Source organism: Notolabrus celidotus, chromosome 15, assembly GCF_009762535.1.
Source record: "Notolabrus celidotus isolate fNotCel1 chromosome 15, fNotCel1.pri, whole genome shotgun sequence".
Lineage (NCBI taxonomy): Eukaryota > Metazoa > Chordata > Actinopteri > Labriformes > Labridae > Notolabrus > Notolabrus celidotus.
Genome location: NC_048286.1, coordinates 22,997,880 through 23,025,829, shown reverse-complemented (window position 1 = coordinate 23,025,829; position 27,950 = coordinate 22,997,880). Strand labels below are relative to the sequence as shown.

Sequence of the window (27,950 nt, the reverse complement as noted above, 5' to 3'; positions counted from 1 at the left end):
TTGTGTTACATGCACTCTGATTTGAACAAACTCTGTGGAAACCCAACAGCTGAACCAGCTCTGATTATCTAAGTGACTACAGCCAAGCTTCTTAAATGGATAGCCAATGAACAATAGCTTCAATGAGTTAATTTTGTGTGCTTGGCCAAAGGCACAGGATGAAACATCTATACTCCAAGAAAGTTTGAGACAATATGAAAGACTTATAACAAAAACTTCAGAGAACTAAAAAGTAAGACAACATATAACTTAATATGCTGTTATATTACAAAAATCTACCTGAAACTGATTAGTTTGGGGAACATTTTTAAATCATTTTCTAATGAGATAAATCCAGCTTTTTGTTGAGGTTTTTTTTTAAAACCATGACACATATCAGTCATGAAGAAGACATACCTATAACAACTAGAAGAACAGAACCTGATTATAAAGACGCCTGACTGAAAGCTCTGAAGCAACTATTTAATGGATCCTACAAAGAGTTTGTTTGGTCAATTGGCAGTGAAGTTGATTCCTCAGCTTTTGAATGTGGCCAAGAAGGCTTAAGATTTAAATTTGAATGTAGCTGAATGTCTGTTCCTTGACAACATGGCAACTTTTGTTTCTTGTTTTTCATCTGTTTGATATTTGTAAATGTGCTGGAACTAAAGGACATCTTAAACTGATGTGTAAAATAGAAAAAAGTACATTTACTCAGGTACACTATTTAGGACTTTGGGGTTACTTCTTTATTTTTATATAATTCACGTCTTAGTTGCAACTCAAAGGGAAAATCTAAATAAAATGTATTGATGGTTGCCTGATACCAGTTTTAAACAGCCAATGCCCATAGTGAAAATTAGGCAGCACATTGGCCTATAAATAATACTGATATCATTGGTTTTTTGCATTTGATAAAATGCAACTATTTAATAATAATACCATCCATTACACTAAACACGCCAATAACTGTCTTAGATTTGATTTGCTGTCAGTCAGGAAAAGACAAACCTGTTATTATTTTGGGGGATGATAACAGTTCACCAGCAGCCACACTGACTAAGCTGCAGACATTAATTGTATATTATTTTAGACGGCCTCGTGAACACAGGTATAGGCCAATTAAACGGCCCAAGCGGTAAATCAGTCTATATCTATATAATCAGGGGTGTCAAACATATGGTCCGGGGGCCAAAACCGGCCCGCCAGTGGCTCCAATTCTGCCCACCGGATGACTCAGCAAAGTGAAAAAATTACAGAGAACACCTTAACTGCAAATGTTCAATAAAAGTAACTACTATTTCAAATTTGTCCTCTGGGTGTCGCATAAAATCAAAGTGCTGAGTGAGGGAAAGATTACTTGCTGTTTGCATAATCCGGTTGAAATTCATAAAGACTTTTCAGAACACTAAAGTTTATGAATTTGTAACTTTGTCACAGAAGGAGCTGTTGATCCAGAATCTTCGGAAGGAGCCACATATTGTGCGCATGCTTACCATATGTGCATGCGTCCACAATAGTCAAGTTTACCTTCTTTTCATTATTGTAATCTATCTGTTTTTCATTTCAGTCTGAGTCAGGTGAATGGGAAACCTGTGTGTTTGGTGTGTTCACAGCAGGTTTCAGTGCTTAAAGAATATAATATTTGGCCCCACTAGAGACTCATCATGACAAAAAATACAACAGCTGTTTTTATAAAAATATAGTTTATTAAATGTGGACATTTTCAGAATGTACTTTTTTGCACTAAAAAATAAGGGGACAATTTAGAGTTGTCATTATTTATAGGTTATTGTGTTATAATTTTACTGGTCCTTCAGATCACCTTGGGCTGCATGTGGCCCCTGAACTGAAATTAGTTTGACACCCCTGCTCTAAAGCATACTCATATTCATGAGGGCTTCATGTGGTACTTTTTATCATGTATTCTTTAAAAAGTAGCCTATATCATGGGATATAGTACTTTTTCAATTTCTTTCAACGTCTTTTTCAATCAATATTTTAGTGTTGAATAGCAATATGCAAACGTTCTTTAAACCATAACATCAAAGTAGTTAATATAAGAAAAATAAATGTTAAGTGGACTTGTACCATCTTTTGTTCATGAGAAATACAAATAGAATATGAAAAATTATGTGTTGATGGTTATTGGGCACTAAACATGAGATGGGACCTCTAAAACCTTCCTTTAAATAGCCCAGTAGGCTTCCAAGCTTCCCCGCACAACAGGGGCGCTATTACAGGCATTCAATGGCACGGTAACCTGCATTACCAGCCTCTATTGCAATGCGGTGGCGCTCCACAGATCTTTCCCCGTCTGGTGTTGGCTGTTCGGGGATAAAGCTGAGTGCTATTCGGTCATGTGATCCTTTTTTTTTTTTTCTTTCCTCCTTCGAAGTTGAAAGGCAGGAGCAGAGCAGTGGAGGGGGCCCAGCTTGTCTTCCTACTTGCCGTGGATGCAACGTTTTAGTCTCTTTTCCACCACATTATTGTTTGTTTCTCGCTCGGTGTGATTTTTTTCACCCCCAACCTTTCCTTCGCAATGGCGGGGGCTATTATTGAAAATATGAGCACCAGAAAGTTGGTGATAGTGGGAGTTACTCTGCTTTTGTTCCAGGCGTTTGCCTTCATGGTCGGAGGTTTAATTGGTAAGTGTATCCCTCACCTTTATATTCTGTTTAGTTTGCCTTGCTGCGCGCGTTCCTGTTGAAAATCATGCGTAAACGTCTCGAAACGTCCACGATTGAGCACAAAGTTTTTACTTGTGCTCTTCGTCCTCTGTGCTTTCACTTACACGTCTTCCAGTCGGTCAGAATTCACATTAAACGCGAACTTTTTGCTGCATTTCAGCACCTGGGTTTGACCGAGTCGTTCACAAACAATGCGGCGCTTTTGGAAGAGTCACTTTGGCACAAAAGCTTCCGAGGTGTACGTCGGCTAAATCACTGCTTTGTATCAAGGTGTCTGCATGCCACGACTGTTGGCTCCATTTATCTCGGCTAAAAATAACAGAGGGCACTGCACTTTTCCCTCATTTTCAACACTAACCTAACCTACTGGTATACATTCCGCCTTTTTTTGTGCTTTTTTTCACGTCCAAGATACAAACTCGAATGTTCCTCCAACCCATTTTCCCTCCCCTTCTCCTTCTCCTTCTCCCTCTCCTCACCCCCACCTCTCATATAATGTCTGTCTGTTGTGTGGGGCCCTAGGCAGCATCTCTACCTCTCTTTCACTCCTTCCTCTTCCTTCCTCCCGTTCTCCCCAAATCCCTATCGCCTGGCGGGCACAGCATTCATGTTTTCTTCTCTCCCCTCTTACCCTTGTTTCATTTGCATCAAGACAGACATACAGACAGACAGACAGACAGACAGACACACACACACACACACATACACATACACATACACATACACATACACGTACACACACATACACATACACAAGTGCACACAGCTGTCAAAGTTGCATGTTTCTGTGAGGACTGTATTGGAGTTGCTGTCAAGTTTCTTCAAATCCACCCACACACACACACACACACACACACACACACAGACACACAGACACACACACACACACACACACACACACACACACACACACACACACAGTTGTTATGAATTGAGTCCACGTAAAATGTGTCCTTGGGGCTGAATCTGGAAACCATCCACCAGTGTGTCTCTGCAGTCCCTCTCCCTCACTACATGGCTGGTGGTGATAAATTAGCTGGTTTGGTTTCGTTCCTGGCTGAGATGGTTTTAATGAAGCCAGATTCCTTTGTGTTTGCTCGGTGGCCGAGGGCAGCAGGGGTAATTGAGTAGAAAAGGTTTTTTCTCCCCTTGTTTCCCAACAAGCCCGGGGACACGGCATGGGGTCAGCAGGCTGAGGGGGACGACCATTATTCTGGACACACTGTGAGGAGCTGGTGTGCCGATGGACTCACAGGGTCACTATGTAATTGAACTACAAGGGGTTCCAAATAACTGGGTTCAATTTGGCTTAGTGTGTCATCTTTATCACTCTGTTTCTATTTTATTACACACTAACATACATTCACAGTTAAAGGTTAATTTGTGATAGTTAACACTGTCACATTATCACATTTTCACCTCATTATTATTGTGGCCAAAACAATGCACGATAACGATATCGTGATATACGGAAAACAAAGTTGGGGCGACATGCTACCTCATTGACTTAAATAAAAGCAATTGACTTACTTACATGTCATCATCCATTTCTTATGTTAAGTTATGTTTTATCAACATCAGAGTGACAGAGACTTCCATTTTAACGATAATTCACCATCACCTTCTGCATGTGATGCTGCAGCAGTAGCCACACACTGCAGTAGACACTGTAAGTTACCCAGTTTGTGTTAACCTTTAGAGAAGAGATTGTCTCATAAAACGAATGTTTGTGAAGCTTTTAAGCTAGGTGTATTCTCCTATGTTGACTCTATGTTGTGGCGTACACCCTGTGACATATGTGTGTGTTGGAGTGTCTGTGTGGCTCTGCATTAGCCTGACTGAACACTAGTTGGCAGTGTTATTTCTATTCTGGTCATATTGCTAGTTCTTTGTTTGGCTACATTCTCAAAATGTAAATTGAGCAACCAAAATGTATAATCAAAACATAGTTTTTTTTTCTTAAAGGGAACTTAAGGGAAATTGGATACACACCAATTCAAAAAAGACTATCTTTGCAGCATTAATAAACATGTTTAGAGCATAGACTGTATATATAATGGATGTAGTATCTGTGATGTCACCCATCTGTTCCTGAGCGCTGTTTTGAAGCAAATTGATGGCGGCAGCCATATTGGTAATGTGGAACTCAACCAGGCAGAGTGTGACGTAAAGAGATGGGGTTTGAGCCTTCTAGCCAACAGCTATGTGTTCCCGTCCGGGAGTCAAGTCAGTCATGTCCTTATCTGGGCAAAAACTCGTAATCTTAATATCTTCTGAACCGTCATGTTGGAAAAAATTCACCCCCTGTACAGTGTGTGCCGATAGAGAAATTAGCTACGTAGAGTCAAGCTGTTTTTTGAACCAGGTTGTAAACATGTTTATTAATGCTGCAAATATCGTCTTTTTTGAATTGGTTTGTATGTGGTTTCTGGTGTTTCTGCAGCCAGCCTCAAGCGGATTCTAGATGAATTGCAGTTTATAACTATCCGCATGGGCTTCATATTTTGAGACCTGAGGTTGCCGCTTGGTGCGAACACTAGCTGTTGGCGAGGAGGCTCAAAGCCCGCCTCTTTACCTCACACTAGCTCAACAGCAGTAAAGTTGAGTTCAGCATTTACAATATGGCTCCCACCGACGATTGGCCTCACAACAGCGCTTCAGAAACAGATGGGTGACGTCAAGGATACTACATCCATTTATTATACAGTCTATGGTTTCAATTTGCCACAGGTCTTTGTCCCCCCCTTCATTTTACTACTTTATTAACACACATGCCAAGTTTCTGGTTTGTTGAAAATATGGCTGAGTTATAAGACTGTGTGGAGTGTCTGTTAGCCAAAGTGTCCATTTTTAGTGCCCTGTTATGAGAGAACAGATATGATAAGATGTTACGATAAGTAACAAGGACACTCTGTTCCTGATACTCTTCTTCTACTTGCTCACTGAAACAGCTTTCTTGCAGTAACATACAGGTATCTAAGGTTTGTGCTTGAAGGAAACACCTTTACCAGTGATTACAGCTTTTCATCTTGTAAGATACCTCACAATTTTTTTCATTAGGTGAATCTGAAAACGTAATCTTTACTTCCATGAGTCAGTAATTCCCAACAGACACACTTAGGTAATTACAGCAAGTCTTTCAATCATCACTAACAACATTACGCATTAAGTACTCAAGTATTTCTTCGGTTGGTTTGCTTGAACAGATTGGAAACATCTGCACGTTCATCTTCAAATCAATGAACTTGTTTTGAAGGTAATTCAGAGCTTCTTACCCGTGTGATGAGGGGCATTTTTTCTTTCACACATTCAAACTCTAGGGTTTTGGCATTTTGAGGTCTGCAGAGCACTGGGTTTATTTTATTCCATGTAGATGTTTTCAATAGACATCCAGAAGGAATGATGTATGATACATGTTTGGCTGCATTTTTGCTCTTTTTTGTTGTTGTATGTTTTTGTGTAAAGGTCAGATTTGAGGATCTGCTGTCATTGCCGGCAGTAGCATCACTGGTACTCTGACTCTGTACAGTTGGGGCATCTTTGCTCGCAACACACATGGCTATGTGATGTGAGGTGATGTTTCGAGGAAGCATACATGTTTTCAAATACTATCCATGCCCCTTGCATGTAGCCCAATCTGCTCTTATAAACCTAAGACAGTTTTTTTTATATTATTTATACCTCTGTCAGAAGGTTATAATGAACCCTTATTTTTATTATCAGTTAATCTAGTGGCTAATTTTGTAATCTTCCAAAGTCCAGTTTGACATCTTGAATTGCTATTTGGTCTAATCAGAAGCCCATGACCCAAAGAGATGTTATATACTGTCCTAACAAAGAAAAGCAGTGAGCTCCTATATTTGAGAAGTCTTAAACCATGGCAGTTTTGCTTAAAAACTGAGTAACAATTAATTTTTTATCAAAATTGTTGCAGATAAACTTTCTTTCAATTGTCTTATCGAATAATCCACTTATTTTTCCTTATGATACTGATCAACTTGCACATCGTGATTCCTTTGTGATATCCACTCAATTACATTTTTTAAAATAGCACCTGATAATATTTGATGTTAAATTAAAAGTATGTGTTTTTATATTGTTATTTAGTTAGTCTTTTTCAAATATTATAAAACAGCTGAGTTTTTGCTATAACACCAAACATTTGATTAAGCAAAACAGTGGTTCTCATTAAAGGCAGTGTAGGTTTTTTTAATTAGAGGGTGTCTCTTCTTGTACAAACACTGACCTCATGTTGTTTCTTATACCTGACAAAAAAGAGGGGAAATCCCAGCTCGCAGTCTGACAGACTCACCAAACATGCGGATCACCAAGAGTCCCATGTGATCTTTGCGACAGGATGTTTAAAAAACAAAAACCTGTAGGTTTAGCTTTGTTTCTTGAGGTTCACCTCCACTCTCAGACCTTTATGATGTCGTTGACATCAGTCCTCCAGGTTTTACAACAGGAGACCAAAGGGTTTTTTAGTCAGCATGATAATGATAGATCTTTTCCTCAGCACTACTTAAGTCCTGTGAGTAACACCAGTCTTGTCAGGCTAATGAATGTTAAAGCCTAAACAGTGTAATTGTTGCCTGAAAGCTTTTGGGAAATTTCCATTCTCAACACTTCAAAGAGAGAGAGCTCTGCTACCAAACATTTCTTAACGCTACTAAAAGTAATTGTCAAAGTGTTTGAACTGGATTTTGCTCAAAGCCAACCACTTACAATTTTTTACATAGTCTGATTTGAAGAGCTCAAGTATTTATTTACTTATTATTAACTTAAGCCTTTTGCATAGGGATGTAATGATATGAAAACCTAGCAGCACTAGCCTTCAGTCCCACCTGCAGGTTAACGTCTACTTGTGTATGTTTTTTATTCATCGCTCCGGTCGGTCACTTTGTGATGTTGCCTTTCATCTGTGCTTGTTTACAACCGCCGTAGTCGTCATCAACTACAGCTCTGACTTGTGTGACGTGGTTGTGCTAAAGACACAACCAATGATCTGCATTTCAGGCCTTCCCGTTTAACCCAGAAGTCATTCTGGTGTCGACTAGCTATGGTTTAATCTCTAGATGACGACTAGCTATGGTTTAATCTCTAGATGAGACCTTGAAAACAAGTTCATTGTACGATATTTATTGCAATATAAAAAAAGACAAATTAAGACTTTAAAAAAAGCCATTTATTAAACAATGATTGAATAGAGACAGAGTATGAGACCTAAGTACATCCTATAGGTGAATTAATTTAAAGTGCAAAATACAAGCTTGAAGTAGCAACAGCCAGTGTTTTCAGTTTTCATATCAGGATCCTATTTCGTCAGGATTTTAAACAAAACTGAACTTACAATCACTCCCTCATTGGACATATCGTAAGGCCTTGTTTGTGCTGGGAAAGCAACAGCTTGTGATTGGAGGCAAAAGGAAAGACGGTTGGCTTTAATATGTCAATTGATTCTTCTAAACAAAAACGAACCAGTAAAAATGTAATAGCCTTTAAATATTTAGAGTCTCTAGGCTTGGCAGATTTTTTTTTACCTCACATTTTCTTGAATGTATCAGGGGTTAGGATTATTCCTGGATGTGTGGTTCACTGCAGCCTGACAGTGTCTGCATATTCTTTTTTTTTCTTCAGTCACCTCTTCTTTGTTCTCATTTCTTGACACCAGTAAATCGAAATGCTTCAACATGTCAGAAATAAAAGCTGCTGGAGCCTCCCCAATTTCAAAATCGACTTTTCTCCCTCGCCACTGATGCTGGTGTCTTCTGTTTTGCTGTACTGGATCTAAGGCAGTGAGCAGAGCGCAAAGGATGATGGGAACACATGGGACAATGGTCTCTGTAGTTTCTTCTTCCCTCTGCTCTGCTCTACTGCATCTGAAACAAAACTACACTTTTTGCTTGGTAGACCTATTATTTCACACCAACACAGGTCCACGATGTTATCTAGAAACTTTTGTTTTTGTGATACCGTGAAAATGATGACACTGTTACATCTCTAATTTTGTGTGATTGATTTCTAAGTAAGTAATCCAATGTGACACCTGCTCTAACATCTCTCCAACTTTGTATTTTCTCACCAGCTCCCAGCCCCACCACCGCAATCCACTACCTAGCCACAAAATGTGTGGACAACATCAAGCACCGTCAGGAATCAAAATGGTTCATGCCCTGGGGTCCCAACCAATGTGACAAGATTAAGAACTTCGACGAGGCCATGGCCAAGAAGATCGAGGCCAACAACATTGTGTTTGCAGTTCATATTCCCATGAATAACAAAGAGATGAGCCCCTGGTTCCAGTTTATGCTGGTCATCCTGCAGTTTGACATCGCATTTAAGATGTACAACCAGATTGGTAAGTGTCGAAACTTTCTTATGGGTTTGAAAAGAAGGATGAGGACACACAGCTCATGTTTCTCTTCCAGGACATGGTTGCATGACAGGAGAGAGGAGGAAGTCTAACCTTATGTGAACATGCTAGGAAGAGGTGTTCTTTCATGGGATTGGCTTTAAGAGAATCTGAAAAGTCACAAATGTTATTGAGGTGATGGAGAACAAATAACTATTTTATGAACTGCAATTCAAGTGTGGGAATGCAAGTTCTTGTTCTGCATGTTACCTTTTTCTTTGTGTTTGTAACTTGTCACTCCTTATATTTCTTCCCCATCTGAGAACCAATATTTAACATGCCTAACTGTATGGCCGAGATAGCCACTGAAATATTCACATCCTTTGTCCCTTCTTATCACTCACACCATACATTCTAGCACTGGGAAATTCCCAATCCACCATTTTACTATTTCTTCTCTTTTAAATTGCCTCCATCAGGGTGAAACCCAGAGAAATGTGTCTTTTTTTCACTAGATTAGATTCTGGTTACAATGAAATGCAGCAAACCATGATGGATGTCCTGCTGTTTGCTCTCTAAAGAGGCTTAGACCCTGGGGCTGTTGTGTAGACGGGTTTGTCAGACACCCCTGAGGCAGGTATAAAGAAAGGGCAGATGTAATTCAGACCATTTCATTGTTGATGCTTCTGAGTAATGAAATGCAACCAAATGCTACACATACTTTAGACGTGAGATCATCTTAACTTAGCCTCTTTCAGCATTCAGTGTTCTACATTTTGTTTCTATTTTGAAGGTGCAAGACAGACTCACCAAACATGCGGATCATCAAAAGTCCAATGTGATCTTTGCAACAGGATGTTTAAAAAAACAAAAACCTGTGGGTTTAGCTTTGGGTCTTGAGGTTCACCTCCACTCTAAGACCTGTCAATCAATCAATCTTTATTTGTATAGCACCAAATCAAAACAAGCATTATCTCAAGACACTTTTACAAACATAGCAGGTTTAGACCTTACTCTATGTTAAGTTATTATAAAAGACCCAACACCAAGACGGGATAAGACTCCATCGTATCTTAATCCACCATGAGCATTTCACCTCACAGTATTTAGCAAGTAACAGGGGCATGGAAAAACTTCCTTTTAAGATAAGATATAACTTTATTGATCCCAGGGGGGAAACTCAGTTGTTGCAGCAACCCAGACATAAGGAAAATCAAGAAAAGGTTCCAATTAGTAAAATAAAATAAGTATAAATAAAAATACATCAATAAAGATAGAATACAATTTAGATATATACAATGTTACAAATGGAATTTAGATAAATACTAATGTTAAATGGATTAAATAGCAGTAATTACAGGCAGTATTAAAAATGTTTCAGTAGCTACAGGTTGACATGGTGTTATTATGGTTGGTAATGACAGATTAAGCAATATAATGAATAAATATGGGTATATAATATGACTGTAAATTGTAGTAAACAATAATGTAATATAACATAATATAATTATATAATATAATGTAATATGCATTATAATGTCAGAAACCTTGAGCAGAACCAGACTCCTGTTAGACAGCCATCTGCCTTGACTGATTTGGGGTTGGAAAGAGAGGTAGAGGAGAATAATAGAGAGAAAGAGCAAGAGAGAGAGAGAGAGCGATGATAGTGATGAGACGAATAGTAGTAGTAGCAGCTGTGGCCGCTTGAGTCCAGCATGCCTGTAGAGGTAGAGGCAGAGCGAATGTGGCATTCAACACAGTAGCAGGGACAACAAAGGGAGAAAGCTTTAAAGACAAGCTGAAAGAACAAGCCTGCAACTATTAACAATCTATGCAATGTGTCATAGCTAGCAACAAAAATGCCTTTCAAATGATCTGGTGAGAGATAAGTTCACTTTGAGAAGTTGATGTGGAAACCTGTAAGAGTACGTGGAAGCATGTCCAACGATCATCAGTCGCCTGAGCTGGATCAGGAATTTGTCACTCACAGACCCTGAATTAGCATAACAGTAATGTTTCAGGAGCTCCGTTAGTGGTTAGCTTACCTCTAGAGCAGCATTAGTTTAAAGATTTAGCCTTTTTTTTGTCTGCAGGATCTGTTAGAAGTCTGATTCCTGTTATTAAAATAGAAAACCCACCAGAAACTTCAACTGTAACACATTGAGCCCCTCCACTGTCTACACCAGAGTGAACAGACACACAGCGTCTCACTTCTTGACTGAGAGGAAAGGGAGGAGGAGGAGGGAGGTAACTGGTATCTACAAGAAGACAGGGTTTGGTATCCTGGCAGGGTGCTCAGGATCCTGAAAGAAGGGATTAGAGAGGATGATGGGAAAGTCTAATAAGTGACTGGAATACCAGGAGTGTCTGGAAAAGGCACATCTTTCATGGCTTAAAATGTAAAGTTATGCATGTTAATGTCAGCATCAGCTCCATAAATACTTATCTTAAAGTCTTATCTTAGGAGTAGAGTGCCTTTTAATCGTGACGAGCTACTACCACAATGTAGTGTTGTTGTGATCTCAAATGACCCAGCTTTTTTTGGTTTGGCTTGTCTAAACAGTTCAACACAATGTCGGCATACTCATCAGCATCGTTTGCTTGCTCACATTCTTGGCCCCAGCGGGATGTGTTCAGGGGCTGTATTTTGTTTATTGCCTGGCTGCCAGACAGAGGAGTCAGTGAATCAGCTCTGACCACAGACCAGTAGATCTCTCTGCCAGATGCTACAGACTCATTCTAAAACTTTTTAGACTCATCTCTGATAAATGTGTGCTACACAAGGTACTGTACAAATCAAGCCAATGTAGAGGATGCTGACCAGCTACAGAAGTAGGGGGCCAACATGCTTGCTTTATTTGAATATATATATTTGCTTTTCCTTTGTTTTCCTGTGACAGGTTGTGCTCGTCCTTAAATTTTTACCTTGTTAAAGGCCAAACAGCAACCGTTTTTAATTTTTTTTTATAATGATATTTTTATTTCTTACAGTTAAAGGAAATCATTTGTGCTCATTTTTTTTATTTATTTAATTTTTTTTTTTTTTTTTACATTTTATGCAAATAAAGGAAATAAAGACACAAACGGTATTATAAATTATAATGTAAATAAATAAGTCAAAAATTGTATGATAATGGCGATATTAAGAATATTGCATAAAGGGGATAAATGCAAAAAAAAAAGTGTAGTCTAACTTCACAGTGAAAATTAAAGAGAAAACAAACAAACAACAACAATAAAATACCGAACAAAAGAAAAATTTGAGAACAGAAACAACTACATACCCCCCCACCCCAACCCTTGGTTTGGTTTGGTTCTCATTACATACACATTTATTTTGTTGTCAAAAAGTACAATATAATTGACAGAACAGTATGATACAAAATAACATAATGTTCAAGTCCAGAATTTAAAAGGAAAAAATTTAAATAAAAGCATAATCCAGCATCATTCCTCACATCTTTGTCGAGGTAGAGCATCCATAAATGATCCCCAAATCAGCCTGAGCATTAAAGGTATTCTCCTCCCATTATAAAGAACCTTTCTCTGGAGTACAGTATGATGTCAGTTCATTAAGCCGACAGCAGCTGGTTTGATACAATTTTGAACTGAGTCAGGTTCTTTGGATGGAGTAAATATCGAATTTGGATTTAAACTTCTTCAATAAACTCACATAACAATGCAGCAAGAACTTCAATAATTTAGAAAGTGGTGCCTATTTGTCTGTCTCAGTCCTGACCACTAAACTCTGGGCCAAAGGTAGGCGGACTCCGTTGTACAACAGTCTGACAGTTGATCTCAGAGCCATCACTTCCTTGACTACCTTATTTGTGAAACACTGTGCTTCTCAGAGAGGAGAAAGAGCTTCGCCCTTATTACCCACTCCACCCACCTGCCCCTCTCCACGCCTGCACCAGGCACCCCTTGGCTGGCCGGGGTCCAGCAATAACACAGCTGTTGAGGAGGCTTAGTCACCGTGGCGATGGCCGCTGGACTAGAGAGGAATGTTTGCATGAAGTGAGCCGACATTCGAGGGCGTCTGTCTCGACCAATGACAGAGTGGAGGGCACTGCAGAGACAGTCGGCTGCCAGTTCTCATCTGGTTCACTCTACCCCTCCTCTGCTTTTTTTTTTTTCCTGTCTCGCAGCACAGGCCACTGGGTTTCTTTCTCTTCATTCCAGCTTGTTTCATAACAGCACAAGAGGCACTCTGGAGGGCTGGAGGAGAGAACACTTTGCTTTGTAATGTGATCTAAAGATGCAGTTTTAATAGCTTGGCTTTGGTTGTCTTTGTTGGAATCATTGGGCTGGTCTGTTGGAGGCCAGCTCAAGGTCTTGTTGGACTTTGTCAAGTAGGACCTAACCTAGATCTGGGCCACCAGGATTCTTTCACAGGTTCAAGCTCACTCTAAGTGACAGGATCAAATATTTACACACAGATGATTTAGCCTTGTCTGTTTCAAAGTACATCAACCAAATACTAAGGTGCATTTCGGGGTCCTTTAGCCCCCAGAACTACTTTCCCCAGAACTAAAAGGTTCCTGTGTCCCCATTGTTGTTTGCTTTTCGCCTGCGGGCTAAAGTCCCAGGTCGATTGTGCAAATCAGGCCAGTGATGTATAGAGAAAAAAAATTATATCAAATAATATTTTGAAATCTTGATAAAAAACTAAACTAGTATGCATTCCCAGGAACTCCTTCTGTGTTTCAACAACTGTGCAAACTCCACAAACACCGTTACGTTCAACCCAAAATCCCAGGACCTTTTGAAAAGCACTACCCACCAAGCAGGGGCTTTTCAGGGGGGAGATTATCTACCCCTGAACTAAATTTAGACCCTGGTTCCTCCAGTTGAAATGCCCGTAGTTCAGGGGTAAAGTCCCTGCGATGGAAAAACGCCAAGTGAAAGAATATTTCTTAATTTAACAAAAAATAACTTTAACTGCTCAGCTATTTTAAAACAAAAAATCATCATATTACCTCTTTTCAAAACACACGTGTCGACTTGAAATGAACTGAATGTTTTCAGTTTGTGTTTGGAAACCCCTCCATACTAGTCCAAGCAGTGCTGGTTGTACAGTTAAAAGGCTGCTGCTGTCTGTCATCAGGGCTTGATTTTATCCTGTCACTAGCATAATAACAGCCAACAGTGATGTGCAGAGTGGGGGTATAACTGTCACTGAAATACTTATTTTATGATTCAATGCATTTTTCTTCATTTTTCTTGTCATAAATTCACTGTGTTTTTGAACAAAAACACGTGCATCAGATATTTGCAGAGGCGTGTGGAAGATAACTGCTGCTGTGTTAATTCTTCCCAGATGATGGAGCGCTGGTCACCATCGATGTGGGCCTGGCTTACAGAGACGATACACTTGCAGAGTGGACGGAGATGGCGCATTCAATTGAACAGAGGAAGCTTAACTGCAACTTCACTACTGCCAAGGTGCGTATACAACGTTCATCACATAACACTTTTTAAATACCTTAATAAATGAATCCAGCAAGCTGCTTCTTCATTATAACCTAGTATTTGTCTTGAGTGAGCTGTGTGTCCAGCTTATTTGTGACTACAAATGACTAAAACATTTGGTATGCTTTCAATTGAGAATATAACTTGCCTTTTGCATCACACATTTTCATCTGAAGTTTTTTTTTTTTTTTTTACCATTTTATAACATTACTAAGCTCTTGTTTTGTGCTAAGCGATGCAAGCTTGAATTATTAATACCTCTTATGTGTCTTGTGACTCTTCTGGTACTGCAAGTGTTTGCTGATGAACTCTGTATTTATGAGTGGTAGTTGTCTATATCTTAAGTCCATTAGCATTGTAATGCAGCAGGTGGGAGACTGTTTGAATTCCTTATACTACCTCAATTCCAAAACAATTGGGACACTGTAAACTGTTCATAAAACAGATTTTAAAGGTTTGCAAATCAATTGAGCCCTATCTTTAATTTCAAATAGTGCAATGACAATAATTGAATTAAATGTTGGAACATTTTGTAATCTGAAAAAAATATGTACATTTTAAATTTGATGCAAACAACTGGTTTAAAAAAAGTTGAGACAGGACCATGTTTACTGTTGTATTGTGTCACCTCTTCTTTAAACACTCCCAAATCCTTGGTTCTCAAACTTTTACAAAGTGAAATGTTCCATTCTTGTCTTGTATACAATTTCAGATGCTCAACAGTTTGGAGTCTCTTTTGTCACATTTTCCATTTAATAATGCACCAATTGTTTTCAATGGGTGACCAATTGGTACCACAGGCAGGCCAGTTTAGCACCCTGACACCTCTACTATGGAGTCTTGCTGTTGCAATGCGTGCAAAATGTGGTTTGACATTGTTTTGCTGAAATAGACAATGTCTTCCCTGAAAAAGGCAATGCCTGAGTGGCAGCATACGTTGCTCCAAAAACCTGTATATTGTTCAGCATTAATAGCCTTCCTAGATCTGTAAGCTACCCATGATATGGGCACTTATGCATTTATATACCATCAGATATTCTGGCTTTGACAGGACAGTTTTCCACTTCCTCTCAGTTGATCTTAAATGAGCTTGAGCCCTGATAAGTTTCTGGATCATGTTTATGTATGGTTTCCTCTCTGCATGGTACAGTTTAAACCTGCATTTGTGGATGCAGCAACAAACTGTGTTCACAGATGTTTTTTGGAAGTGATATTATCATGTCTGTTTTTAATGCAGTGCCACCTGCGGTTGTCCAAGTATTGTTTTTTTTTTTGCCTAGTCCCTTTTCTACTTTTAATGATTTCATGACCTGTAGTTGAAAAAAACTCAGATTTTCTTTGATTTTCTCAGTTTTACGCTCAAGAACATTATTCTAAAATTGCTGAACTATTTGCTCACGCAGTCTCTCTCAGAGTGGTGAACCTTATTCTCTTTCAGTCTGAGAGACTCAACCTCTCTGGAATGCATTTTTTTAATCTCAGTCATGTTACTAACCTGTTGCATATTAACCTCATTAGTTGTGAGAAGTTATTCCATGTTTTTTTGTCACACAACCTTTTCAGTTTTTAGTTGTCCATTTTCCAACTTTTCTGAAACATGTTGCTAGCATGAAATTTAAAATTAGCATACATTTTTCAAAAGTCAGTAACTTTTAAAGTTTTAATGTTTGTTTTGTATTCTTTGCACTATTTTCAGTTAAATATTATGTTTAAATGATTTGCAAATCAAAAATATCATTTTTTTTCAGTATTTTATAAAGTTTCTCCACTTTATGGGATTTGGCATTGTAATGCCACAGACTTGATTTAGCCTTGCAGGAGTAAAGCATTTATCCTCATACAGCTGTGATTTAAACCATGTGTGGTGTGTTGCTCTGTTATTCACCAGACGTTTGAAAACGAGGGTCGTTACTATGAGTGCGATCTGCTGCCCTTTATGGAGGTTGGCAGCGTGGCCCACAAGTACTACCTGCTCAACATCCGCCTGCCTGTCAACGAGCGGAAGAAGGTTAATGTGGGGATCGGAGAAATCAAGGATATTCGTCTGGTTGTAAGTTGACTTTTCATGATTGCATAGTGGAAATGTGGTTATCAGTGACACGTTACTTTATACTGATTTTTGTGCCTGAGTTCAGATTGGATTTTCTTTAAAAAAAAGTTGATATTTTGCATCCACTCTTCAGTGTCTTTGTTTTGAACTCAGCTATTTGACAGTGAGAAGCACTTTAGAAAACAGGAAAATATATATTTCTTTAGATAATTTTCTTTTACATAATGTTTTGTACTTATAGCTGATTCAGGAGCAGGATTAGCAAAAATATGTTGCTTTTCTGGTGAAGTATTGTTGGAGGCTGAAAAAAGTGTACAACCATGGCTTTACAAGGTAAAAGAGCAAAAAGGCTGTATACAGGATTTAGTGGCATGCATTTTGAGGACAAAAAGAGTCAAACTGTGTGCATATTTACATTATTTCGGGCATTTATTAGACACTAGAGCACACATCGTGACCTGACTGTTACTTTAACTAACAGTGATAGATCAGAGTTTACAAAGTTAAGTACTGATCACAGTGCCTTTAAGCCAGAAATACCGGTAATTGACACTAGTGATATTCTTTGTCTCCTCTTAGGGCATCCATCAGAACGGGGGCTTCACCAAAGTTTGGTTTGCCATGAAGACCTTCCTCACACCCAGCATCCTCATCATCATGATCTGGTACTGGAGACGGATCACTCTAATGAGCAGACCTCCTGTGCTGCTGGAGAAGTAAGAGAGCTCTATCATAACTCAGGAGTGTTATTGCTTTTTGTTGTATGCATCATTATTATTACTTTTTTAAGACTTGTACCTTTTTGAATAACGCCTCTTTGTAAGAGTTCAGTCTTTCATTCATGGTGTATGATTCTTATAGGAAGGAACACAGTAATGGTGTTAGTGTGTCTACTGGTATGTCGAGTAAAGTATGTATCAACTATTAATGACCATAGACTGTAAAAAAAAATGGACGTCCGATCGCTCGGCTGGAAGTGATGCTTTCACAAAAGCTTTTCCCCCTAGTGGCTGGCTGCAGTATAGGTCAAAAACTCTGTCTCCCTCCATTCATTTGAATGGGGCTGCGGTCAAACTTTAAAAAAATAAATACACATCGTACAAATGTTTCTCACATCTGTATGCTGTGGGGATATATAGTTATTATTTGACTGTTTTGTGTTCAAGGCCTCTTTTTTCTGAAAAGTTTATTTTTCATTAGTTATTAGAGGTTAAAAATTGGGCTTTTACATCAGGATTCACTTTGATCGACAGCTGCCGTAGAGAGAAACTCCGTAGGATCTCGGGACGGGACACTGTAAGGCGGAGCTCGTTACAGTGGCAACACAGAAATTCTCTACTGCACAGACTCTGGCTGCAGAAAATTAAAAAGATGTTTGCGTTCTGGAATGGGATATTTTGGCTTCAAAACTATTCAATGGGAAAAGGTGCAGCAAGGCTGTCCATTTTATATACAGTCTATGTTAATGACACTTACAAATCAGGCATGCTGTATGTAGAGTAGGTCACTAGCATCAGACGGCAATGTTCGTTGAGTGCCTGAGGAGGAATTTTTTAACCAGGACCATCAGCAGGTCTCACTCTGCACTGTGAATGCATGTTAAACTGTCAGGAAGGAGGTTTAATCTGACAAATCTGTGAAAATGCTGACAAGAACCTCTTGGATTAAGATTTCAAAACAAATTGAGACCTTCCTCTTACTTGAATTTCTCCTGAACATATATTCAAAAACATTAAACATCTGTGTTCACTCCTTGACTAAACCCCATGAAGGTTAGAGCAGCAAATGTGTGTAGTTCTGCCTGAAGCAGATAGTTTGAATGCCATGCTTTAGGAAAGCTGAAGCCATGCTCAGCGCCCAGTGTTTGTCTAACCCCCTGCCGTGCTGGGAAGACAGATCAGTAAGAGGCAGCGTTCTGCGCCACAGGAAGTGCCTGGCCAAGCGTGAAACACGTTACAAAATCTGCAAGCTAGCACTGAAGCGACACATGCGGCAGACACACATTGAGGCCATGAACACTAGCTCACTTAGACGCCCACACACACACACACGCAGTCTCTCCCCTTCTCTCTCTCTCTGTTTTCCGGCTCAAGGCTCTTATTCCCAAATGACCAGGAGGGTTTCAGAAAGTGCGACTCAATCCCTATTTGTGGACAGCAGATGATTTTTTCATGCTGTAAAAGCTTTACCAGAGCCTCCTGCTATGTTAACCCACAGAGGTGTCAGTATGGGAAGACTCAGACATCTTTAAACTTAGAGGACGGCTGTGAGTGGGAACTTAAATGTAGATAAACTCTCGATGTGTTACACTTACACATCCATTGTGTACTGACATAAATGACGGCTCTATTTGATCAAATGTGTCTGTGTTAGCTTGTGTAAAGCAAAGGAACAGGCTAACCCAAATGGAATGCAGACATGATTCATGTTATTAATTACACCTTTGCTTTTTCCCGCTATCACAAGTCAAAACTTCTGGTCTAAAAGCTCCCTTTGGACCTTTTAACACCTTAACTTTACAGATTTTCAAACCAAACTTTTCACATTTACACGGATAGATACAAGCCTCAGCTCTCCTGTGTGTGTTGATGGTGCTCAGGACACATTCCCTGCATACCAGTCAAATGTGTTTTCACTCTGTTTGCCCTCTAGAACAACGCTAATAAGCTGTCTGGGGTGGATAAGCTCAGAAGCCGTGTTATGTTACTTCTATTATCCACACAATACTTTTGCACCCACGTTTTCATGTTATCTTTATCTGCTACAATTTTTTCCCCTCACCTTCTCTCTGACACACTTTCCTTTGTTATGCCCTCTTGACTGTCTATTTACAATCCTCCTTTCATCTGCTGGCGGCATGCAGAGACCTGCTGCAGACACTTGGAAGACCAGCTCTATCCTGTCTCTCTGTAGGCTGATAGTGCTTAATGCTTTTATCTGTTTCTCTCTGAACGTGTTGAATTCAAGGTTGACGAAGCTTGGATTTAATAATGAGGCTCTTTGGAGTGGTAGTAAATTATGTAGAATCAGATAGGTCAGTGGGGACACGCCATGTTTGTAACTAAATCTAATCAATAATGTCCCAAGAACTAATGAGTCTGATTCAGCAAAGTCAGATGTAGCCCCGCACTAAAACATTGATTTTGTCTGTGTAAAAGATGGTGACTAAAGTGTAGGTGCAAATCAGTTTAACTCCCTAAATTTTGATCAGACATCACTTTTTAACACATTTTTATTATTTGATATTTTGTTCTGTTTTTGATAATTCTTCCATTTGAAACTAAAACATCAAGTGTCCAAGAGTTAGAATGTATCTTGAAACACATGCATGCATAATCCATTATTTAATATGGCAAAAATATAGTCAAGAGTGGGGCGCTGGTGGCCTAGCGGTCTAAGCTGGTGGCCTAGCGGTCTAAGCTCCCCACATACAGAGGTTATAGTCCACATCGCAAAGGTTGCCGATTCGATTACTGGCCATGACCATTTGCTGCATGTCTTCTCCCACTCTCTACTCGCCACGTTTCTTGTCTCTCTTCAGCTGTCCTATCATAAATATTACTTTACAAAATAAATGTATATTAAGATAATGTATTCTATATAGATCAATAATTATATTCATTACAATATTTAAAGATGCAGTGTGTAAAAATTAAAATATTTAGCGATGTCTAGCGATCAGGCTCACCTACTCACCCCATCCATTGGTGAAGCAATGGTTGATTTCCAGGATAAGAAGCTGCCATGGTGCATGACAAGTATGATCTTCCATTTGTCAAGTTTTTACCATCAAACACTTAATAAATAATACAAATCATTTTGTGCACAACAACTACTCTCCGGTGCATCGTTTTTTTGTTATTTAAGTTCTATTTTTTGTTTATTTGTTTGTCAGTTCCATGCTATGGTGCAAGGTGGCCCCCAAGGACCAGCTCCTATTTACATGTTAAAGGCTCATTATTAGTTGACAAAAACAAAAGACATTTTACATTCAGGGGATTGTACACAAATTTAAACATACTTACAAATATTATATGCCATTTCCAGGGGTATGCTAAGTGCTGCTAATTATTACACACTGCGGCTTTAATTTAAGAATCACAGCACTTTAGGGGTGCTGGTGGCCTAGCAGTCTAAGCGCCCCACATACAGAGGCTACAGTCCTCGTCACAGGGGTTGCCGGTTCAATTCCCGGCCGTGAACATTTCCTGCATGTCTTCCGCCGCTCTCTCCCGACATTTGCTGTCTCTTTTCAGCTGTCCTATCAAATAAAGGAAAAAAGCCCCAAAAAATAACTTAAAAAAAAAAAAAAAAGTGACCCGATTTTAAAGAATATCCTGATAATAAATTAGGCTTAATTGATAAAAAAAACAACACTTCATTAATTAAAGTCAGTGGCTTAATGTCATGCACCAAAATTTGTATTTGAACCTTTTTTTTTTCCAAGACAGCTGATAAAAACACAGAATAACACATTCCCTGTATAATCAGTGCTTATTTAATCTCTATGGAAGAGCCACTAACTTGCCTAACTTCATCACTGTTCATTGTTTACATAAATGTATTAAGTTTCCCAGAGAGAGAGATTGTTTATTTGCACGGCCCTTCCCTGAGATGTGGGTAATGATGTTGAAAAATTGTAGTTTTAAGTCTTTTTTTTTTTCTCTCACAGGGTCATCCTCGCTTTGGGTATCTCCATGACCTTCATCAACATCCCAGTGGAGTGGTTCTCTGTTGGCTTCAACTGGACCTGGATGCTGCTTTTTGGGGACATCAGGCAGGGCATCTTCTACTCCATGCTGCTCTCCTTCTGGATCATTTTCTGTGGGGAGCACCTCATGGTACTGTACTCGGGACCTTTTGGCTTATTGTTTGACATTTTTGATATTTTTATGAACAACCTGTTGACTTATGTGCAATCAGCAATTAAACAGCCTCTTTCTGGTCATTTTTGGAGAGCAGTAAATGGTATTGAATTATATAAAAAGACTGGATTTTAAATAAAATAATAAGAATTAGCTCCAGCATGTGTTTTTGTCCTCCTTAGAAGCCTACATTGAAGCATTGAAACTTATCCATAAGGTCATTTTACCTTTTATAGTAAGCCTTTGATTAGGAAGGACTTTGTTGTACAATATGTTGCATAGTCTATCCCTTATTGAAGACTGTTTATCCTTTTTTTTTCTCAGGACCAGACAGAGAGGAACCGTTTCTCAGTCTACTGGAAGCAGGTTGGACCCATTGTGTTTGGATCCTTCTGCCTCTTTATCTTTGACATGTGTGAGAGGTGAGACCCAGTTTTATTTGCTGTTGACTATTTAGAACCTAAAGAGAGACCTGTTAAAGATGTCAGTGGAAAACGTAATGATGCTCTCTTTAATATTAATGGATGTTTGTTTAACCCTCCTGTTATGTTCTGGGTTAGAGTGACCCATTTCAAAGTTCAAAAATGAAAAATAAAAATGTTAAAAGTAATTTTTCAGTATGAAACTTCTTCTGCTTGGCTTAATTAGCGTAATCAACATATAAAATAAAAATCGTTCATTTCACATATTTGCAACCCCCCCTGCATGTTTATATTACATAGACACTGTTCGTGGGCCAACTTGACCCAGCAGTCAAAGGGGAGGCTAAAAGGGGTCAGAAGTGTCAAATACTAATTGTTTCTTTGCAACTGTGTGACATATTTCACCCCAATCATGAACACACACTTAAAAAATGAGTGAGTTATCCTCATTGAGCCATGATCAGTGAGAATTAAAGAACACCATTGCACTAAATATTGATTTAAATGGTTAGTGGAGTTAATGGAGGCAAGTTGACCCAGGAACATTATTGCTGTTCCTGAGAAATGAACATAACGGGAGGGTTAAATTGATTGAAGCTTAACCTATGTAGATTTTCTTCTTCTAACCAAATTTTGTGAAACATTCACAACAGTTAACATATAAATGTTTTATTTTGCGTCACCAGAGGGGTCCAGCTGACGAACCCTTTCTACAGCATCTGGGCATCTGATGTAGGAACGGAGCTGGCTGTATCCTTTTTAAAACTGTGTTTCCTTAAAGAATATCAGATCAAGAGTATTCCATCAGCGCTGCAAACAGCTCATCTGACAAATTGAATGCAGTAAAATCCTCTTGAGGATGTAAATGGCCAGAGTAGGTTTTTCGGTGTAGCAGCCAATAGATATGTTTATAGTCTGCTCTTGTTAGAACAAATTGTCTTTACAGATACTGTGCCAACAGCAAAAACAGTACATTTTACTTTGGGCGTTGCTTCTTGCAGACATTTTATGAGATGGCCGTGAGCTGGAAGCTAACTAATAGGATGAGAAATAATTCAGTAATGCCATATGTGAAAGCATGGCTCAGGGTCTCAAGATGATGTGATTACATGTCTGCCAGATTTAACTGCATAACCTTTCAAAAACAGCTTTCAAATATTCTACATTTAAATTTTCCTCCCTTACTCATCTTTTCCCATCAAAAAGCAAAAGTCTTCAAATGTACGTGACTCTCAGCGGTTTGATGAAGACATTTGGTTCAGTGTCTGTCACTAACCAGGGTCATTAAATCTTTATAAGGCCCACTTCTCATATGTTCCTGCGGTGCATCCCACAGCAGTCAAGTGTGGAAAGGTTTTATTAGGGGGACACATTGAAGCGCATATGTCTTAATTCAGATTTTATCAAAAAAATGTAGTTGCTTATTTAATTTGTAAAATCTAGCTTGTCATTTTTTAGATGTACATATATAAAACCATGTATTTATCTAATGCATTCTACTTAAAAGCCTTATTGTTCTTTCTGCAGTATACTTAAAGTCACCATCCAGTGTCATTCATGCTTATCCTACATACCATTCACCCTTGACTTGCTGTTGAATTAGGTGTCTATTTGTGGAAAACATTTAGTTTAGTTGTAACATTTTCCATACATGAACACTCTGCTCTGCTGGCTTACTCTTTTTAAGGACAGCTTTTAGTTACTTCCTTGACTGATTTTACCTCAGATGGCCTTCATCATAGTTGCAGGGATCTGTGCTTGCCTCTACTTCCTCTTCCTCTGCTTCATGGTGTTTCAAGTCTTCCGCAACATCAGCGGCAAGAGGACGTCCCTGCCTGCAATGTCCAAGGCTAGACGTCTGCACTACGAGGTGTGTGATTTCATTTGGCAGCCTTATGTTCTGAAATATTCTTTAGGCCGATACAAAAATATTGAAGTAATGTAATTATGAAAAGAGTTATCTGACACACACAGTATGCTTTTGAATGAATTGTTTGGTACTAATACGTCTCCTTTATTGCTGTTCAGGGCCTGATTTTCAGGTTTAAGTTCCTCATGCTGGTCACTTTGACTTGTGCTGCCATGACTGTTATCTTCTTCATCATCAGTCAGGTAAGGCAACAGTTATTTTAACTCTGTTGTAATGCCCTTTGCAGTTGGGGCTGCACACATAATGCGTTTTAAATATTGAGTGTATATAAAGATGGACGACGTGTTTCCACCTTCTCCTGTTGTAGAAAGGAAAAAAAAGGCCAGAATAAGCCCCCATGATGGCCTTTGACATTTTGGGCAGGTGCTGACTTTCTGGACCTAAAGTATTGGCAGTAGAGGTCAGCTGGTGGAGCTGTGGTATTGACCTTCTGCCAACTTCAACCATGAGGCAACCTCCAGTATCAAAATATGAAGTGTTCACATGAAGCTGGCTCCAAAAGCCTAGATTTAATTTGACAGAAAGTGGCATGATAAGAACTAACTGTCAAGGCAGAAGGCTTAGACCCATGAACCATCTGTACACATGGAGGAGGCGGGCTTTGTGACCTTTACTGCAGCCTCTCAGTAGGTGGAACCATAAATGTTTTGGCTTCACTTTTTGGGAGCCGTCATGTTGTCCAGCTTTTTATACAGTCTATGGTGTTTAGTGTTGAGTTTTCTATTTCACTATAAAATCTATTTTTCTTGTGTCTTTGCCCAACTGTAACACAAAAGGTATGTGTTTCTTCTTTCTCTGTGCAGGTGAATGAGGGCCACTGGCACTGGGGCGACCACACAGTGCAGGTGAACAGTGCCTTCTTCACCGGTATCTACGGGATGTGGAACCTTTACGTCTTTGCCATTATGTTCCTCTACGCACCGTCCCACAAACGTTATGGAGATGACCAGTCAAGTGGACAGTGCATCACTGGTAACTACACATCTCTACTAGTTTTGTACAGAAATAAAGTGGATGAATGGTCAGAGATAAATGCCCCTGTTTGTTATGGTGTAGTAGGTTATGAAACTTTGTATCATAAAGCTCTACTTTAACAAGCATTAGTTTCAAAAAGAATGTCCAACAGGATGAAAAAACTGTGAATAAAAGTTTGGTAAATTGTTTGACATGATCTGCTCCCCTTGCAAGATTGCCTTTCCAGCAAAGTCACTCTTAGATAAATTGAGGTGGAGAAAAGTAATTGTTTAGAGGAGGATTTATTGCCAGTTTTTGTTCCCTGGACCCCTGCCATCTTCCTTGTCCCTGGAGAAGGACTCCCGGTTGAACTCACTGTCTGTTCACTCTCTTCTGTATTCCCCTCAAAACAACCTCCTAAGTTATAGGGTTGGTAACAGACAGCTCGGGACATCATCGATTTTACAGGATCCAGTTTTACCACGTTTACTGGATAAAGCTCTTAGAGTTTTAGTTTCTTAAAAGTAACCAATGTGGTCATCAACTTTAATCTGGACCTTACAGCAACATCCAGTCATGACAGACAGCATATGTAAACTTCAAGGATGACAGAAAACTCAGGTTCTTCTTTAGCAGCTGCTTTAATTTTTAACATTTCCTAAGATAAAAAAAAAATCTTGTGTTTAGTGCTCAAACAGTGCAGATAATTAGCCGTGTCGTAAAATGCCTCCAACATTCATGATATAACGCAACGTCATAGGCAGTGGTTCTCTGCTGGAATATGCTGGATTGCTCTTTCAAAACGAGGAGTTGGTCCTTGCCTCAAGTGTAGGAGATAAAATATATGTTTTGTTCATAAGTTAGGGAATAATTTGTGTCAAAGTTAAAATCAAACGATGTAATCTGCCATTGGGACGCCATTTTCCCTTGTTATCCAGACAAACTATGTGTATGCCTCGTACTTGCAATCTTTCTCCTCTTTTAAAAACACTGTCTGATTTTGTCAAAAGTTTAGTCATTCTGTTATCCTTCCCCTATCCTGTCCTTTGCTCTTCCTGTTGGCGTCAAGGTGACTGACAATGCCTGCTTCTTCTTTTCCAAGTTGGTAACTAGCCTCAAAAATTTCAACCTTGTTTTCCCAGCTTTCGTACGACTTCTTCTCATCAAAAGGTGGTGGAACTTTGTTCTTGCAGCCATCCTCTGCTACCAATGTTAGCTATAATAACTACGAAGACAAATTTACATGTAACATACTTCTTTACTCCAACACTCGATACAGACAACAGCAGAAACAACGTTTCCCCAATATTAGTGCACCCCTCTCTCACAAAACATGAATATGACATGGCACTTAACATAATGAATCGTGGGGTGGACAAATGTGTCAGTGCAGCATCAGCTGTATTACAAGTGTTGTACCAGACTTTTGTTCTGAGGAGGGGGCTGAGCCTGAAAGCAAAACTTTTGATTTACCAGTTAATCCCTACCATTACCTGTGGTGATGAGCTTTGGGTAGCGACCAAAATAATTATGCGTTGAGGTCCAGTCTCACCCAATCAGGATTCTAATTCACATAACTACCATTATTTGATTAATTACAGTTAGACTGTAAGCTTCCAGTCAATTCAGTCTAGGTTGTTTCTTGTTGTTGCATAAACAAACCTCCTCACTCTATCAAATTGTTAAATTCCATCAGTGTCCCAGAAGCTCTTACCTCTCTCTGATTGTGTTTGTGTGTCTGTCCTCTGCTGTAAAGCTGTCTATTCATCCAAAGTTTGCGTTTGCAATAGTGGGGGGGAGGGAAGGGGGGATTGAGAGGGACCCAGATTCCCAGGGGAAAAGCAGGGTCTCTTTGGCCCGAGAGGGTGATTCTAATGGACACCAGGCTTCCTTCCAGACAGAGAGGAGAGGCACAGTGAAGAGGAGAAGGGGAAGGGAGAGGGGGAGGTGAGCAGGGAAGTAATGAAAACCATCCATCCATCTCCTGACGTCAGTGACACATGGAGAGAAAAAGAAGTGTTTGAAGTGCTGGAAGCTGTCCCTGAAGTGCGTCAACCAATCCATCTATATGGGAGGGGTGGCTCTCTCCAAGTTTCAGTCTCTGTTGATTTACCTCATCAGCTCTTGAGCTTTTCTTCTGTCTACACTAGCTCAAAGTTTTTATGTCATGTTATGTGATATACAGTGGGATTTTGCCTGCATTAATATAAGAACATGAGAACAAATGTATGCTGTGTGTAATGTAGTATTACCTGGTATTGATGACTTTGTTTCTGTGTGCAGGAGATATGGGAGCAAACAGTGGAGAGGACATCCAGCTGACTACGACCATCACCCATGTTGATGGCCCCACAGAGGTCTACAAGATGACCGGCAAAGAGGCCCAGGAGTAGATTTCACACTGGAAGACTTTAACAAGAAGCCCCTCTGCTACCTACTGCTCCAATCATCCCCTCCCTCCTATATATGTAATCAAACAGGCCTCTATCTATACGTCCCCTGGCCCTTAGACAGCGTCAATAATCCCCTTTGCATGTTCCTACCTGTCCCACACAGTTATAATCTTTTTCCAGCACCAAACCCTCACCTGTTCAACCCTGTTCCTTAATGTTCCTCTACAGACTGAACCTTATCGACACTCCTCTCAGTCCTTTTCATTTCATGAGGGAATTCTTTTCTCACATTTCATACCTTATGTAAATTTGTTATTGCACAATGCTTTTGACACCAAAAAGAGATTACAGTGTCAAGAGAGGCATATCTTAATGGTCAGAAGTTGCATTTGGCAGCAGTTACACTCCAGTTTTAAAATTCAGTGAGGTGAAAATATGTCTTTTGTATAGGCCGGTGCTTTTGTCACAGACAGGCAGCAAGATATTTGGGTATATTTAGCCACTTATTTTGACTTTCTGCAAAATAACCTACCCAGCCAAGGCCTTAAGAGCTTTTGTCAAATGCATATTATTTCATAGAAAGTAGATCATGTTGAATACTGCTGTTAATCTTTTTATATCACTGTGGGGGATATGTACAGACCACATAGCCACTTTGGGAAATGCATACTGTATGTTCATTATGTTACAATGTAGATATCTATTTTTTATAAAGTGCTCATTTTCAGCTTCATAAAGTATATGCATCAATGTCTTTGAAGTTGACTGTACCCTATTATACATGGTTTGTAGTTTTTTTTTGCTTTTTATGCTAATTTAAATAAAAAACTGCCTTTTACTTAA

At 39.3% G+C, this 27,950-nt stretch overlaps 1 protein-coding gene across 2 annotated transcripts; it reads left to right on the top strand.

Moving 5' to 3' along the window:
* Nucleotides 1-130: 130 nt before the first annotated feature.
* wls (Wnt ligand secretion mediator) lies at nt 131-27,950 on the top strand. 2 transcript variants are annotated; one of them, XM_034702564.1, is made up of 12 exons: nt 131-232; nt 8,755-9,027; nt 14,342-14,466; nt 16,382-16,543; nt 17,123-17,259; nt 21,216-21,384; nt 21,733-21,830; nt 22,517-22,580; nt 23,557-23,700; nt 23,859-23,942; nt 24,564-24,732; nt 26,998-27,107. In XM_034702564.1, exons 2-12 carry the CDS (start codon nt 8,838-8,840, stop codon nt 27,105-27,107), a joined length of 1,452 nt encoding a protein of 483 aa, XP_034558455.1. In that variant the 5' UTR covers nt 131-232; nt 8,755-8,837. The 2 variants fall into 2 exon arrangements, with proteins under 2 accessions (XP_034558455.1, XP_034558454.1); XM_034702563.1 differs by lacking the exon at nt 131-232 and adding an exon at nt 2,276-2,627 and having other exon boundaries at nt 26,998-27,950.